Below are 17114 nucleotides of genomic sequence, written 5' to 3' on the forward strand. Positions count from 1 at the left end.
GATCGGAGAAGCATTCGCTTGATGTGCAATTTCTTCGATCAGCTCAATTTTAGTGTTTTATTTTAACCACTGCCCGCTTGGACCGTCGTTCTCTGGTGGGGCGCATTGGGTCCTGCGTCGCGTAATGACGTCACTGGCAGTCAAAACCGATTGGAGCGGTTCAAACCGAGACGCATCCTGTCCAAAACCGATGCGATGGCCCCCCCGAACGTGGCCATGGTGCTTCGTCAATACCCAACCTACAATTCAGCTATGAAAATATACAACTGGATATTTTTAATTGCCCCCAAACCTTATTTAAATAATCTCAGCAGCATAAGGAGTGACAGGTGACGCACTTCAAAGGCAAATACAGTAGCAGAATATTTTTGTTATCATCGAAAATAAACACGTCATTTTAAAGGATGAAATTTTTTTTAAAAATGTTACATAATTGTGAAGTGAGAACACGGAATCAAAACTCATTCACGGCATGAATTAAGAAGAAAACTTTATTTAAACCTACACTCAACAGCAGAAGCGTGCGAAAAAACTCAACGTCAGATTTTTTTCACGAAATAAACAGAAACCAGTCACATTTAAAATGTGACTGGATACATAATCCTTTTTTTCTCTTGTACGTCTTATTGCTTTTTGCTCTTGCTTCTTTTGTCCAGGAAGGCAACCAGCTCTTGAACGCACTTGCTCTTATGAGGCGGCGGGGCACACAGTCTTTTGCCAGCCTTGGACATAAAACTACAAGAAGAAGAAAAAAAGACAGAAGAATGTATTAAGATATAATAATTATAATAATGACATTTCACTCGGCGGCCCGGTAGTCCAGTGGTTAGCACGTCGGCTTCACAGTGCGGAGGTACCGGGTTTGTTTCCAGCTCCGGCCTCCCTGTGTGGAGTTTGCATGTTCTCCCCGGGCCTGCGTGGGTTTTCTCCGGGTGCTCCGGTTTCCTCCCACATTCCAAAAACATGCATGGCAGGCTGATTGGACGCTCTAAATTGTCCCTAGGTGTGAGTGTGGGCGTGAATGGTTGTTCGTCTCTGTGTGCCCTGCGATTGGCTGGCAACTGATTCGGGGTGTCCCCCGCCTACTGCCCGAAGACGGCTGGGATAGGCTCCAGCACCCCCCGCGACCCTAGTGAGGATCAAGCGGTTCGGAAAATGGATGGATGGACATTTCACTCACTCCACATATAACAAAAAAAAAAAAAGCTTTATGACTGGATCGACGATGCTAGGTACTGAATAGAAGACCGCATTTTATTTGGTGGAAAACACCCAAGCTTTAGTTTAATAATAATATAACGCACAAATATTTTCATGACTTTTTTATAATAAAAGAAAACTGTTATCATAAAAGAAAATAAAAATATATAAAGCAAATATGTTTTTTTAAATGACAAAAATATTTGCAGATAATACCAAAAAAATGATGAGAATATTTAAAAAGCAAACATCGAAAGAAATACCGCATTTAAAAAAGAACTTACACGGTGGCACCGTGTTGGCATCCCTTGCCGGCTTCCTGGTGGTAGTAGCTGACCACGATTTGCCGAGGGAAGCATTTGTTACTGGTGTCCAGACAGCAGCTTATCAGCTTCTCACCTGCCCGAAGACAAAAAAACAAAAGGAGGCACGTCAGAAACGGGAGGACGCGGACAAACGTGGTCTCCCGCCGGGCTTACCTGCTGCTGGCTGAAGGCAGACCAGTGCCAGGAGGAGCAGAGCGACAACTTGAGGCTTCATCCTTGACTCTTGTTTGCAGGTGTGACGCCGCGTGCCGCTCCGCGGGGCGCATTTATGCAGCAGGTGCTCAGTGGAAAGTGAAAGTCGCATTCCTCATCGCAAACGGCGGAACGGAAACATGTGGGCCTCGATCTCACTTCCTTGCCAAAAAGTGTTCTCCTCCAGGATATTCCCTCGCACCGAGGGCACCGTCGCCTCACCGGAGACATATTTCAGGTCACAGAGTTGAGTTGGATGCCCGTTTCACTTTGCAACATTTCTAGCCTAAGTAGACCCCACAAAAAAAAAAAAAGAGTCTCAAGAAGCCAAGCCTGAAAAGAGATCGGAAGTCTGCCGTTTTGATCTGGAGCGGGGTCAATTTGCGCGTTTCCAGGAATATTTCAAAAAATGATCAGCCTCTGATGCCCGTTTCACTGAGCAACGTGAAATCAGGGAAAAAGATGGTCAATCACGAGTAGAGCCACAAAAACTCCGAACCGTGACGTCAAAGACACCCGAATGCTGCCATTTCCATTTGATGTGGGCTCCACTTCTACGTGGGTCTGCCCACTTAGGCGCATCTCACTCTTTTATTTTTACTTCTCCCATGCGAAAGGTTTTGCAGTGCTTTATCTCGATCTCTCTTTTTGCCCACAAAAACACCTGGAATCGGAGGGTATCGACTTTTCACAGCTGCTGTCCACGAACGAACTGACGTCTTCGGCTATTTGCACGTTTGTGCTTGCCTGCCACCCAGATAACAATCATTAAGCAATACAAGAAGAAAAAGAAGAGAGTCTTGCCAAGTCTGCTGAAACCGCTCAATAAATCAGTCGGGAGCAAGGCGGTGATGATGAAGACAAAATCTGGTTTTATGGTTTGCTTTGGCAATCATGTGATTTTCACTCTATCGCTTGTGTTTACTTTCACTTCGGAGCAAACCAAGCGAACGCGCGCACACACAAAACAAACAAACAAAAAAAAAAAGCAATTGAGGAGGAAAAAAACGTAATACCGAGATTAAAAAATACAACTTGCGAAAAACAAGTTCTCTATATGCGCTATGCAGCGATCTGGAAAAACAAAAATATGGTCTAATCTATGGAAATGAAGTTAGAATGTCACCTTTCTTCTTCTTCTTCAAAAAAAAAGCTTCTTTTCGTAAACAAGAAATGAAACCGCCACGATGTGTTTTTTTGTTGTTTTTGGTTTTGCTAAGTTTGAGTTTGGTCACATTTTCTGTGTGCTCGGTGTCTTTCCTTCAGTCCTGGTTGGGTCGTCCTCGTCACGTTGCCTCTCATGGCGCGTCTGTTGCCAGTACAGTATCGCTTTGCTTGCTGTCCAGAGTCAAGTTTGATTTGTTCTAAAAAAAATGTTTTTAAAACTACTTTGCATTTTCTATTTTTTTAATAAAACTTTTCCCAAGTGAATATATCCTTTGTTCCTCAATGAAAAAATATCTAAAAGAAAGGTGAAGGTTATCTTTGAGAAAGTATTAGAGGTAACCGTTTTTATTTTTGAACATGTATGTCTTGTGAAAAATTGTCAATATTTTTTTCTGCCGCCAAAATAGACCATTTTTGGTGCGGAAAAAAAAAATTAACTATCGAAAGTAGTGACTTTTGGCTCAAACAAGAACATCTTAAATCTCCATCTGTCAAAGTACAAAATACACTGCAACTTTTTTCAAGGCTAAAAAAATCTTAAAACCAAATACAGATGAAATGTACTTTTCTTTTTGTCAAAAACAAAAAATGCTGACAAGGTTGATTAATGTCACATTTAAGACAGAAAGACTCTGAGAGGAAGCGTTTTGGGTTCAATGGAAAAATCCACTCGAAAAGCGCCCTGAGGAGAGTTCGGTCATTATCAGCATCAACATGAAGAGTCATGCGCTGCTCCCGCTTTCAAAAAACAAATGTATAAATAAAGACCAATTTCTCTTTCATTTCATATCAATGTTTTGTTCTTCTATGAAAGTCAGCATCTCTTCTTCCTGTTGTGCTTGTTGGCAAAGATCCCAAAGAAAGCCTCGCGTGCAAGAAACGTCATGTCGCAGCCAGTGGGATGATTCCTGGAAGTCTCCAGATTTCAGGGAAAACGGTATCTCCTTGTATCTTTCCACAAAATCAACGAGAAATTTGGGGCGGCACAGCAGGAGCCCCCCCCCCCAAAAAAAAATCTGCACTCTCAGCCCTGTCAAGCGATTTCACTGATCGTCAACAAATTTGTTGGACGCAACAGGAGCCACCCAAAAATAAATAAACTCTTCACTCTCAGCCGCAGCGATACCGCTTTCACTGATCGGCATAAAATTTGGGGGCTCGCGTCAGTCATAACATGACACATGAAAACGTCTCAAGGACTCCGGTTGAGAACTGAGCAGAGGGTCGGCCATTTTGATTTTGAATTCCACGGCTTGTACGGTTAGAAAGTTAGACAAAAAAAAAAAAAAAGAATCTGCCTGGGAACCGGTTTCACCGATCGACAGGATATTTGGCGGGCATGTCAGTCCTAAGGGGGCCAAAAAATATATACTGTATATCAAGAATTCAACCAGAATTTGGCCATTGTGCTTTGAAGTGTGTAGCGCAACTTAAAACATGATGTGGCTATCAGCCTAATGTTTACATAACACACAAAAAAAAAATAGAGGGCGGGTGGGGGGCATTTTAGCGTAGCCCGCTGAAAAGTCCCGACAAATATTTTGAACGAGAATGTAAATATTTTATTACAAATGTTTGTTCCGTGTAGGAGAAGCCAAGTTTACGCGTTTTCATCCAAATTTACGTCAAAGTTGAGGTTTACAAATGAGGAATACTTTTTGCTAGGTAACTAACATGACGTTACAAACTCACTGTGCATATAAAAAGTCTGCACGTCTTTGTTCAAATGGTAGCTTTTTGTGATATTGTGATTGAATATGTCATTCATTGATGGCGGTAACAAATCCGCATATCAACAGGAAGTGGCTGGCCAACAAAACATGGAGGTGAACACATCCAAAACTGTAGTGATGGTCGTGGACTTCAGGAAGCATCCTTCGCCACGGCTGCCCCTCACATTCTCGCTGGACCTGAAGTGGGAGACCAACATCAAGTCCGTCCTGAAAAAGGCCAAGCAGAGGATATGCCGGTACTTCCCCAGGCTGTTGAGGAAACGCGGCCTGCCACAGGAGCTGTTGAGACAATTCAGTCATTGAATCAGTCCCGTGTTGATCCATCGCAGTCTGCTTTGGTGCTGCTGCCACAACAAAAATAGGATCAAATCCGACTGCAACAGAGCTGAAGAAGAACATTGGTACTCTCTCACCCACTATCGTGGTGCAAGAACTAATGCGAGGGCAGGTAAAATTGTATAAGACCTTCTGCATCCTGGTCCTCACCTCCTCAAAATAAAACAATTCTGCCTTCGCAACTGGACGGTTCCTCCTCAAAACACGAGCAAACATCCATCCCTCCAATATCGATTGTCAAACAATCGCGAAGAGGGGGCCCAACCGCGAGTATGCGGGGGTCCACTTGATTTCCTCGGGTTCGGGATCTGGTGGATTGGCTCAAATGGAGCTGGCCGTCTTGACTCACAATGATGCAAAGGCGCCCTCTTGTGGTTGCCCGTGAACGTCCTTTGACCGTTGCTTCTTCCTTCCCACCGGCAGATGTCAGCTTCGCTCCTCGGCCTGTCGTCCCAGGCTGGCTGCCTGGCTGCTCGCTCACTCAGTCTGTGCTCGGCTCTGCCTGAGGGATGCTCGCCGACCGGATGGGGCCACCGGGAGCTCCGCGCTAAGCTTTTTTTGCGTGTGTTTTTTTTTGTTGTTGTTGTTGTGTGGATGTTACGCGAGGAAAAAATGGCCACCGGTCGGCGGTGAAGCATCAGCAGCGGAGGTCCGAGGCGTCCCGTGTAACCTTATGGATGTACGTGGAGGCCGCCCGCCCGGAGCTAATCGACGCGCCGACGCACTCCTCCCCTCTCATTCCGGGCCAAGTGTTTTACTGTGACCGCGACTTGGCCGGTGAGTACTGCGTGCTAAACGGAGGCTTAGCCGGTAAGCTAAGTGCTTAGCGGGCGAGTTAGCATCAAAGAGCGCTGTGCATCTCGGCTACTTCCCCACACCCAATGTCGGCCTAAATGGACCTTGTCCCTCGTCGACTTTACATTTTCCCTCAACCGTTCACGTCGTGATATCTACGAGTTTATTTTTCATGTCGGAGGGTGACAATTTCATGTGTCGCTGGAGATGCTAGCGGGAATCAGCTGGTGGCTAACAAACGGACCTCGGTGCACTGGGACACCGCCTCCGGAGCCGCCTCGGGCGGGGAGGCGTTTTGGGGTTTGACGGTGCCCGAATCGTCGCGACTACGGAGACGGTCGAGCGAGCAGCCGGCGCGCAGTGACGCCTCTTTGATTTACCAGACAAACATGACTGGTGGTGGGTGGAGGGGGGTTGCGAGTGGGGGAGGGGTGCTACGCTCACGGAACCGGATTGCTGGCTCGGTTCGGTTCGAGCGTGACGTTCTAGAGGAAATGACTGGCATTTTAGTCCGTTTACGTCGGGCCCCGTTGCGGTTTCATCGCGGTGGCGGTGGGGCGCGCTGCGGGATTTATCTGCGGCGACGAGCCCCGGCCCGGTGGAAAATTGTGTGCGGAGTGGGGCGCACGAATGCGTTACGTGTGTAACAGACACGGCGGGATTGTTGACATGCGTGTCATAAAGGAAACACATGCGTGACGTGCACACGGTCAGCTATGCGTGACAGGCGTGTGATTGCTTACATGTATGGTAGAAACGTTTTATTGGTCGCGTGTGCGAGGTACAATCACATTCCAATGAGCGTTACCAACGCATGAGTGAGCTGTTACACGTGTAACAGAAGCACGTGATCGTCTGCGTGCATATTTGAGACGACTGATGTATTGTGAAAAGAAACATGGGTAGGGGCATATCGCCCGCCAACATACGAAGCTCGACTTACGACACTACGTGCGTAACAGAAAGGTGATTGTTTCCATGTATGTTAGCAACCCGTGATTATGTTCAATGTGCGTTAGGAAAATAATTGTGTCACAAAGACACAGGGTATAACGCACGTGCATGTAAGCGCTTACATGGTATTAAATACACATGGTGTGTCACGTGTGTGAAACCTACGTGTATGTTGTGTTACACGCGCTGTTAGACATGATCTTACTTTTGTAGAATAAGCATGTGATTAACGTGTCATAGAAACATGTGCGACATGTGGGCTGGAAACATGGTGGGGCGTACATTGCAAACGCGGACCATTACATATGTACTGTCTGAAGCTCTACGTGTGTAACAAAAACACTTTTTTGACGTGCGTACTAGAAACACATACAAGTGTTCTAAAAACATCCTATGTGCAACGGCAACCTTTCGTAGAAACACGTGTTAGCTCCACAATGCAAACATCGTCACAGATTAAGCTTGTTCACGTTTACTGTAGTTGAAACGCAAGTTTAATAAATGCTCTCATGTTTCCGTCGACACGTCGCGCCCGATACAATCTTCCCTGGCGCGTGTGTGTGAGTGAACTGCTGCTTGTTGTGCTCCTCGAGAAGAGGCGTCCATGAAAGCGTGAGAGGAAGAAAAAAAATTAATTAGTGCCCAGGGGAACTCGTTGTCCCGCTCGTCACCGGAGCATAAATAAAAAAAAAAAGCAAAATATGTGTTGCAATGTGCCGCTGCAACGAGTTGTGTTCGTAATTTTGTTTGGTGGCGGTTGGAATCAGTTTCGATGACAATTCAGATCTGCAAGTAACTGATGCCTCTTTGGAAAAAAATGTTGATTGTTGCTGATTTTAATAGTTTTAACTGTGAATATATGATCCCAAAAGAGTTGAACATCATTTCAAACTCATCTTTGGTGCTCAGAAACAATCCTAGCTGCTGCTAACAGACTGGCTAACGTTTTGGTTTTGTTTGGATTGTTTAGATGGCGAGCCGGCCACTGGGATTTTCCGGAAAATGTGTTGATTTTCCCCAACGGCCGATCTATTTCTGACCCGGTAGAACCGCGTGACGGCCGCACCCGTCGCCGATTAATTTTGTAGTGTCAGATCCGCCGAACGAAAGGGTGTTTATGTTTATTATGTTTAGGTGCGGCACGGCCGCCGTCCCCGCCAGCCCCGGCGTCGATTAAGGGTTGTCGCGCGCCGAGTGCGACAGTGGCTGGGAATCACCGCGATATGCGTTGAGTTTGTCTTTGCTGAGATTGAGATTTCACCTCCAATCACAAGAAAGCAGCCTCGGGTGCTTTGTAACTGGTTTCTCTGGAGTTCCGTGCTTTTTTTTTTTTTTTTTTTTTAATCATCATGACTATTCAACATGAGAGCGCTAGCGAGATCAGCAACGCAGGTGAGCGCCAAGGTTCGTCTGACCTCATTTCCTCTCTCGGTTGTTCAGCGCTGGGTTTAGGGAGCGGGTGTGGCCCGGGCTTCAAGGTACCTGCGTGCGAACGGGCCTGACGGGCGGCGCCCGAGTCACATGACGGGGGAGGCCAACGCGCCACAACAAAGGCGAGAGCTGCGGCAGAAAGCGGCCACAGAATCTTCTGACTTGCTGCGAGGCTCCTCAGGGGGCAGCCGATGCACGTACGGATCCAAGTCAAAGTCTGGAACTGCACCGACAGTCTTAATTACCGTTTAATTTTTTTTTATACTAATGCGACGTTGACTGGATTGCACTCACCGGACACATGAAATAAAGCAAACGACACACTGGTCAAGAAACGTAAGCCACTACACAGAAGTAAACATTCCATATCGTTTTGTCTAGTCTGGATCGAGTAGGCTTTCTCCAGGCTATCGCCACGGCAACGGACACCCGGAAAGTCTCAACGACGCGAGTTAATGGTCTCCTGCAGGGGTCACCGACCTTTTGAAAGCCGAGAGATACTTCTTGGCTGCTGATTAGTGTACAGCGTACCGGTTTTGATACGCACGTCTGAAATGGCACCGTTGCTCAAATTCCCTTGAATCACCGATTATTATTATTATTAGTAGTATTATTTTAATTGTAATTACTGCCGCAGGAGCGTTCACTCAACACGCAGATTGACGGGTTCGCCAGTTTACAACCAGCCAGCTCTGCACTCTGATTCGCTGATGCCCAAGTCGCTCACCATAGCCAGGGCCCGCCTTTTAAAGACACACACACACGAAAGTCACAGATACGACAGTAGCATGTGAGGATAGCAACTCAGAGTGGAGACAAATAATACCTTCATCTGCCATGCATGCTGTCATGCGTCATGATGCAAAATCAATTTTTAATCCAATGAATCGGGGAGGGGGGGGGCGATGCTGATTCTGATGTTTGGCAAAATGGTTTTGGTCCTTACTGCTTACAACAATAAAGATATGAATTACAGGGAGAACGTTTGACACTACTTTGTACTTTTTAGGATTTATTTAACTTTACAACAGAGAGAAAAAAACATCATGTTTTTGGTTTTTTTTTTTTACTTTTGAGAGGGGATGTGTTAATGTCATTATCTTTGTCCGGTGTTATAACGTGTGAAAAGAAAAACAATCGGCTGTGGCAAATTGCTATGGCCATTACAAAAACACTTGGACTCATTTTAGCTCTTGAAAGTGACCATCACCGTTCTTTTGGGATACTTTGTGGATAATTGCACTTCAAGTGCTCCACCCCCTTGTTTTGCCACCTAAATGGCCCATTCGTCCGGGCGCACTGGCGACTTGCCTCCAACCGTTCTTATTCCAAAGCCGCGAGTGCGCCCCACCGGTGTCGGGGAGGGATCAGCTACACTGGTCCCTGCAGGCCACACACACACACACACACACACACACCACACACACACACACACACACACACACGCACGCAGTGGGCTGGCTGGCAAACAAAGCCACTGGCACTGCCATGCTTCTCCCCCTTCTCACGCTGCTGCGAGGGGAAGGCATGACACCGCCGTCACCGAAAGCTCTTCTCGTCGAAAAGACATCGCAGAAGGAAGGAAGGGAACGGAAGTGAGCCTCTTTAAAGGAAAAAAAAAAAAATTGTCCACGTGTGGAGATGCTGGCCGGGCACCTAGAGAACAGCAGGTAGGGCGGCCCAAAAAACAAAAACAAAAACCCCAACAGGCTGTCTCCGCGGTGACCGAGGTGTTTACTGTGGTTGCGGTGCGGGTCCGCCGTGGATTTTGTTTTTAATCGGCTCGCTTCTCGCGTTTCGACTCTGCCGCACCCATTACCGTTGGTCCGACATTAACATGGGCGCAGCGAGATGGTCTGCTTCAGCACTCCGGCAGTCACAAACCATTACGCTGATGATGATGATGATGATGTGCGCCGTCTCTGTAGCGAGGAGCAACCACCAGTCACTGTGTTTCCTAGACAGCCTCGTATTGTGCTTGTGGTGGAGAGGACAGTCACGGCTATAAAATGGTGGCAACAAATGGCAGCCGGTTTTGTCGAGGTCCAAGCAAGTAGCCCGCGCGCCAACTCCGGAGTCTACTCCGATAGAGAGCAGATGCTCCCTCCATCAAAGTGGAAATTAGCTATTTTTTTAATTTTTTTTTTAAACTGTATTACTATAACACTGTCTTCAAACAGAGTTTCCAATTTCTCAGTATGAAGAATGCAGAATACGCAACTTGCTAAGGAAGGGTTGGCTTGCTGCTGAAAAGTTTCAACTTGAGTTTGAAAATCTCATCAAGGCCGAGGGATATCTTGCCCAGCAAACTTTTAATCTGGACGAGACTGGACTTGTGTGGATAAAGTGCCGTAGCGTAGGGTTGCAGAGAGAGTCCATAGTTACAGCCATTACTTTAGGATTTATTAGTTCAAGGTGTAAAATAATGTCATCTACATTTGTCACGATGAGAGAGAGAGAGAGATTATTTGAATTTTTATGTTACAGTGTTAATGTTGATGTTAAAATTGGTAAAAATAAAATGTACCAAATGTTTGTACAGTATTTTACATATTACCTGCTCTCTTATTACATGTGTATGCAGTTTATGGTGTAAAATAGTTTTTAAAATGCTTTAAAAAAAGTTGTTTTCGAGACTTTGAACGGATTAAAATTGATTACCTTGACTATAATGGGAAACATGGTTTCGGTTTTTGAACAAATCGGTTTTCGAACAGCCTCCTGGAACGGTTTATGGTCGAACACCGAGAAATGAATCTCGGGGTATTTCCAGTCTATCCATCCTTGGCTTAAGCTAGCTAATTGAGAAATAGCTAAAGACGTTCGACTCGCTAGTGAGGCAGGTAAGATTGCAAACTAGCAGGGCTAACATTAGCTTATTTCCACTGTTTTACTTCACAAAGCAAGGCAGCGGAGTGGCTACTCCATTTCCCGAGAACTAAATACTCTTACTGCCGAAAGGCATTTTTATTTTGTTTTCGAAAATGTCAACGATTTTGACGTTTCTGCACTTTTCTTTTGTTAGCTCTTCCCTTTAACACCGCCATCTTCCCGCGGCCCGACCTACAGTAACTTCTTCAGAATGTTTGGAATGGTTCCCAGTCAGATTTTGTATTGTTTTGCTCCAAAGTCAGCGTGCGGCTCCACGTGGCGTTCGTACGTGGCGTGTTCATGAATTTCAGGTTAGTCTTTTATCCCCGGCGTCCACATTCTCCCGGCGAAGCGGGAGACCTTCCCGCGATTACGTCACACTTTCGCTCACTCTCGCGCCCCTTTGAAGACGTCGGGCTTTTCCGGGACATTGCGCCGCTGCCTTCATCTTGCTCGCAAGTTGCCGCTAACTCCGCGGGAGACGCTCATCGCACTTGACGTCCACTTTGAACAGCGTCGGGAGGCTCGCCGAGGAGTTTGCATTCCGCAGGCGCATTCAGCTGACTTGTTTTGATTGCTGCGGAACTTTTAACAGGACCAAGATCAAAGTCATTTGTCCGCAACTATCTTGAATTTCCCCCCAAAATAATTTCTGCCAGTGTTATCCGTTTATTTGGTGTGCAGCATCGCAAATTCATGTCAAGCCAGCCAGAGCAGCGATTGTTCATGCACTGCATGATGGGAACAGGCCGCCAACTGGTGTGAAAGCCAATTTCAAAATAAAATCTGTCCAAATATTGCAAAAGGCTTTTATTTTGAAGCTGTTACTGGCAGAACGTAGTGGCGTAGCGCCTCACTTGACCCGTTGACCCGATAGTTGGAGCCCAGTTGATATTGCCACCAACGTCAACATGACGTCATCCCCAAACCATGTCCAGTCGCTAACTAAGAACGCTAAAAAAACTCAAGTTGATTACGGTACACTGACAACGTATAATACAGCGCCGGTTGCCGGCGTTAGCAGCTAGTGGTTAGCGGCTATCGGCTTAGCGTGTCCCCCTTGCAAGAACCATTGGACTCCTTTTCGAAGGCCATCGAATAGGCGAAAAGGACCCTACACACTTTGATGCTGACAACCTGACGCAGTTTCAGCTCCTACTGAGCAATTTTTAACACGTTAGGTTTACTCCAATGTTTTAGTTGGCTGCGAGGTTCTGATGTCACTTCATTTAAAATCTCACTTTCTCATCTTTCTAGAATAGAAAGTACGTTTTGCTGCTCTGCACGGTTTAAAATCAGGGGAAACAAATACTTGGGGATCTAAAACCAAAAATCACTTGCTGGGTCAAGATTAAGTGAAATTTGTTATTTTATCGCGTGTATTCGTAATTGTTCTTTAACCAAGCAAAATACAAGCAAAAGTGTGTGTGTGCGTGTGTTTATGTGTGTGTGTGTGTGTTATTTATTTATTTTACCGAATACTCGATTTTATATACTCAAAAAGAGCTTTGTCCGTATAGTATCATTCACGTAGCGTTGATTGCGTAGCTTTGGCCGCGTAGCTTTTTCTGGATAGCTTAGCCCACCTGCCTTCACGCGTCGAGCTTTGGCCACACGTGTGCATTTATCCGGCGGGCTGCATGTGCACAGCTTCCCTCGTTTAGCTTCACCCGCGTGGCTTAATCTGCCCTTTACCTCTAGGTATTACTTTTGTGCATTGATTATTTCTGTGCACAGCTTTCGCTTTCTCTCTCCTTTTCTTGATGGTCCACGTGTGGCGTCTTGTGTAACATTTGTTCGGTCCCGGCCCGTTGCCCGGTGTTGGCGCTCGTGTCGTTATTTATGGGCAATGTCTGCGTCTGCGTGTAGACGTTTGTTATCGGACGCATCGCTTGAAACGTCTCGCGCGGTGCCATTCGGGAGGGATTTTCTTTCGTCTGAATCAGGGTCTATTATTAACATGCCACCAGGTGCCGTGACGCCAGTCGTCCCTCTTGCGCCACGTTCTTCCCGCCGTGACTCAGGAAGCATCATGTGGATTTTTTTTCTTCCCCCCCTGGTTGTCATAATTTCTTTTTCAGACATTTTGTGTTGAGCTGGCAGCCTTTGCAACTTTCTATTTTGGCCCCAGTCTGGCTTCTGTCACGCTAACTGCTCAGCTGCTTGGCTTCTTTGTGTGTGTAACATTGACGGATCTGAATATGAGATTTCATGAGAACATGAGATCTTTTTTGATGGGTCAGTCATTCCCATCCTAAAGTTCACTTGCTGTCCTTTTTATCGATTTGAGGAACTGCGGACCACAATAGCAGCGGATTTTTTTTTTTTTCACATCCTCTTTCAAGCGTTTCCTGTTCCTGAGCCACTGCGGACGCAAGCATTAAGGAGCCACGCGTGGACGCCGTTCTGTTGGTTTAATGGGTTGAGCCCCACCTGGGATTTCACAAAGGCAGACAAACACAAACGGGCCCTTTTGTACGTTGCCAAGATTGTACGATGAAGTGAGACTACCCGTTGGTTGCTTTCCGTTCACATATACGCTCAAATGTGCAAAAACCTCTCCCCTAAATTTTCATGACCCTTCCTCGGTGTCAAAGATTTCGCGCAACAAAATCACAGAGTGACTTGCTGATACAGCGTTGTTGGGTGAAAGCGTGCAGCGAGCATTTTTTTGCGTAGCCTTCCGAAAGCCTGGCGTGAGTCTAACGGGCGTCTTGCCTTTGCGTTCAGGGCGAGCTTCGTCCTGAGCAAGCCTCTGAAGATGAACATGGTGAAGAGGATCATGGGGCGGCCGCGTCAGGAGGAGTGCAGCCCCCAGGACAACGCCCTGGGCCTGATGCACCTGCGCCGCCTCTTCTCCGAACTCTGCCATCCTCCCCGACACATGACCCAGAAGGAGCAAGAGGAGAAGCTCTACATGATGCTGCCCGTCTTCAACAGGGTACGCGAAGCGAGATCCGTTGCCCAAAACGCGCGTGCACGGTGGCCCCAACTGATGCCCAGGCTGGTTAAGGTCAGCCAGTTAACAGCCAGCCGCTAACCTGAGCTCGCAACAGCCACTGCTTTTATTTGGTGACACCCACGTCACTCACCGGGGTGGCCGGTAGCCCCAGCGTTTTAATGCCACGTGCGCTCAAAAGTCACTGATAATTCTGTACCGTGTTCAACGTGCGGATGGAGACCCCAAGTGGACTATAATTCTAATACGTGCACCTCACCAGCCTGAAAATTGCTTTTTTGTTGTTGTTTTATACTATAAAATTATTTTTTTTAATCGAGTCAAATAATTGTATTGATTTATTCCCCATAGTCTTTTATCTTCCTTTTGCAGTCTTCCTCTAAGCAGCGTTGCTTCCAGTGTTGATGTTGGATGATTTTTTTTGTGGGGGGGGGGGGCAGCTCCAGAGCCTATTTGTGGCACAGTGCCGTCTGTGCATTTTGGTGGTTTCTATAAATTTGATATGATTTATTTAATGATTATTTATGTAATTTTTTTTCGTGTGTCCGCTCTCAGGTGTTCGGCAACGCGGCGCCCAGCAGCATGATGGAGAAGTTCTCGGACCTGCTGCAGTTCACCACGCAGGTGTCCCGTCTTATGGTGACCGAGATCAGACGCAGGGCCTCCAACAAATCCACCGGTCAGTGAGTCGTAGTGCACCCTTTTGGTCGCCCGCCAATCGCAGGGCACTTATAGACAAACAAGCATCCACGTTTAAAGCTAAGGACAACTTACTGACGCAAAAAAGTGAGCAGCATTTTGGCGAATATTGAACAATTAATTAAAAAAAGAGGTTTGAATTGGTTTATTGCCACTCCCAGTTGAACTTGCGTAACCTAAAACGGAGCAGCACACGTGGAAAGACAGTATAGTACTCACAGTCATATATTCTTTATCCTCCGAAAAAAAAGTAAGATTATAACTTATTGAGTCACTCGAGTAGTGTTGACTGTGTCATTGTATTATACTGCCCCTAGTGGCCAAGGCAGGCACACCTGAAGGACTGCACGTACTCTATGAGACATTGCCGAAAAACCAAAAAGAAGTTTCCCCTCATTTTTTCCCTATTTTATTTATTTTTTAGATATAAAATGTGCTTTGGTACAAAAGAAATGCTGTTTGAAGATCCACAAAACAGTCCGGCACATTAGCAAGCTGTAATCCCGTTTCACTTGATCTAAAACTGCTCAACCCAGGAGCCGAAAGGCTCCTTGTTCCACACGTCACATTTCGCAGGATGATTTTCCGCTGCCGAGCCAGCTTTCCTCCACTCAGATGTCCTCCTCCATGCATTAAAATGCGCGCGTTCGCGTTTGTGTGCACAGAGGCGGCTAGCCGTGCCATCGTTCAATTCCTGGAGGTGAACCAGAGCGAGGAAGCCAGTCGCGGCTGGATGCTGCTCACCACCATCAACCTGTTGGCCTCCTCGGGCCAGGTGAGCGCAACACCACCCTTCGACAAGGCTGAGCTTAGTTTTGGCCGTAGGACGAGCGAGAGCGCCAAAGACGGCTCGGGACAAACGGGCACATTTCAAAAGAAAAGCTGCTCGTCATTCATCGGATGCGAAGCTAATGTTTGCCCGTGCGCTTTGTTGTGTCACAACAATGTGCTTGTGTGTGCGCGCTGCAGCGATAGCGCGCCCGCTTAGACAGATGGCTCGGTGTTTCAAAGAACAACGACGATCTTTTTCTCCAGTCACTCTCGGACTCTGTGTGTGTGTGTGTGTGTGTGTGTGTGTAAAACCAACAAAGCAGTCTGTCAGCCTGTGGCCTGATGTCACTGCCTCCTTCCTTCCTCACTCATGACCAAGCAACATTTTATTCTGTCGTCCATCCTTTGTAAGGCGCGTGCGTGCGCTCACCCGCGTGTTGCTTTTTCTTTCAGAAAACGGTGGACTGCATGACGACCATGTCTGTGCCGTCCACCCTGGTCAAATGTCTCTACCTGTTCTTCGACCTCCCGCACATGGCGGAGGCCCCGGTGGGCCCCGCCCCGCCTCCGCCGCCCCCGCCCCCGCCCCCACCCACCTCCCCGCCACCCTCCCAGGACAAGACGGTGGGCCCGGGCCAACCCCCCACGGAGCTGCCGCTGGCCGATCGCAGGGCGTTGCTGCAGAAAGTCTTTGTCCAGGTACAAGAGCTGAGTTTTTCAAGACAGGGTTAGGACCCCAAGACAGGTTCAGGCTTCTAATGAGGATTTGATTTTGTGTGGTTTTCAGATCCTGGTGAAATTGTGCACCTTTGTGTCTCCGGCGGAGGAGTTGGCCCAGAAGGATGACCTGCACCTGCTGTTCAGCGCCATCACGTCCTGGTGCCCGCCCCACAACCTGCCCTGGAGGAGGAGCGCCGGAGACGTGCTCACCACCATCTCGCGACACGGACTCAGCGTCAACGTGGTCAAATACATACACGGTAGCTTCCATGGCTTCCCTCTTCTTTGGCAGCCCTTTAGACCGCACCCGAATGAAATTGCTCCCTCTTGTGTCCACAGAGAAGAAATGCCTGTCCACCTGCGTGCAAAACATGCAGCAGTCTGACGATCTCTCCCCGCTGGAGATCGTGGAGATGTTTGCCGGCCTGTCCTGCTTCCTCAAGGACTCCAGCGACGTGTCGCAGACGCTGCTGGACGACTTCCGCATGTGCCAGGGTTACAACTTCCTGTGCAACCTCATGCTCAGGTATCCGTACTGCGGATGGGATTTTGCTGCGAAAATGGGGGAGGGGGATAATTTGGAGACATTTATGCCACGTTATGGGAAATTAGCAATAGGTGAATTTTTTTTCTGCAGAACGTTAGCCCTTCTGCGGCACGATAAATTAGCATTAAGCTAGCGGACGTGACCTGAGTTAATTCAAAATGGTTCGGTTTCCTTTAAATATTGCCGCTGTCGGCGTTATCTTGATCGACCAAACACTGCGCTGTTAATATCATACTTGCTATCATTGACTGCTGCAAACCAGCATAACCCCCAAAAACATTGTTCAATTGCTGATCCACGCTTTCTTTAATTGTGCTTACATCGTCTTCCTCAACCCTTAGAGTCATTAGTGATGCAGTACAAAAACAAAAAATAATGCGCTGACTGGCTGACCATGAGTATGCACACACACG

General features: G+C 47.2%; 2 protein-coding genes across 7 annotated transcripts in view; one reads left to right on the top strand and one right to left on the bottom strand.

Moving 5' to 3' along the window:
• Window positions 1-477: 477 nt before the first annotated feature.
• LOC147204586 (monocyte chemotactic protein 1B-like) lies at window positions 478-1790 on the bottom strand. Its single transcript, XM_086111616.1, has 3 exons — window positions 1680-1790; window positions 1485-1599; window positions 478-735 (listed from the first exon to the last, which is right to left on the bottom strand). Exons 1-3 carry the CDS (start codon window positions 1738-1740, stop codon window positions 624-626), a joined length of 288 nt encoding a protein of 95 aa, XP_085967742.1. The 5' UTR covers window positions 1741-1790; the 3' UTR covers window positions 478-623.
• Window positions 1791-5443: 3653 nt separating this feature from the next.
• The window catches only part of wdfy3 (WD repeat and FYVE domain containing 3), a 42081-nt gene continuing 30410 nt past the window's right edge, over window positions 5444-17114 (top strand). For 3 of the 6 annotated variants that reach the window (XM_086110863.1, XM_086110865.1, XM_086110864.1), the window contains exons 1-7: window positions 9119-9804; window positions 13736-13946; window positions 14520-14643; window positions 15329-15438; window positions 15888-16133; window positions 16222-16414; window positions 16494-16680. In XM_086110863.1, the coding sequence (XP_085966989.1) occupies window positions 9776-9804; window positions 13736-13946; window positions 14520-14643; window positions 15329-15438; window positions 15888-16133; window positions 16222-16414; window positions 16494-16680 (1100 nt within the window). In that variant the 5' untranslated portion in view covers window positions 9119-9775. Of the gene's footprint in view, window positions 5732-9118; window positions 9805-13735; window positions 13947-14519; window positions 14644-15328; window positions 15439-15887; window positions 16134-16221; window positions 16415-16493; window positions 16681-17114 lie in introns of those variants that run through there. The other 3 variants (XM_086110868.1, XM_086110869.1, XM_086110866.1) reach the window with 2 other exon arrangements.

Source organism: Hippocampus guttulatus, chromosome 5, assembly GCF_054856545.1.
Source record: "Hippocampus guttulatus isolate MCC_2025c chromosome 5, RoL_Hgut_1.0, whole genome shotgun sequence".
Classification (NCBI taxonomy): domain Eukaryota; kingdom Metazoa; phylum Chordata; class Actinopteri; order Syngnathiformes; family Syngnathidae; genus Hippocampus; species Hippocampus guttulatus.

Coding starts and splice junctions, on each gene's coding strand:
- LOC147204586 (XM_086111616.1), bottom strand. CDS start 1,740: ATGAAGCCTCAAGTTGTCGCTCTGCTCCTCCTGGCACTGGTCTGCCTT. Junction 1,600..1,679: donor CTGCCTTCAGCCAGCAGCAG/GTAAGCCCGGCG, acceptor GTCTTCGGGCAG/GTGAGAAGCTGATAAGCTGC. Junction 736..1,484: donor TGCCAACACGGTGCCACCGT/GTAAGTTCTTTT, acceptor TTCTTCTTGTAG/TTTTATGTCCAAGGCTGGCA.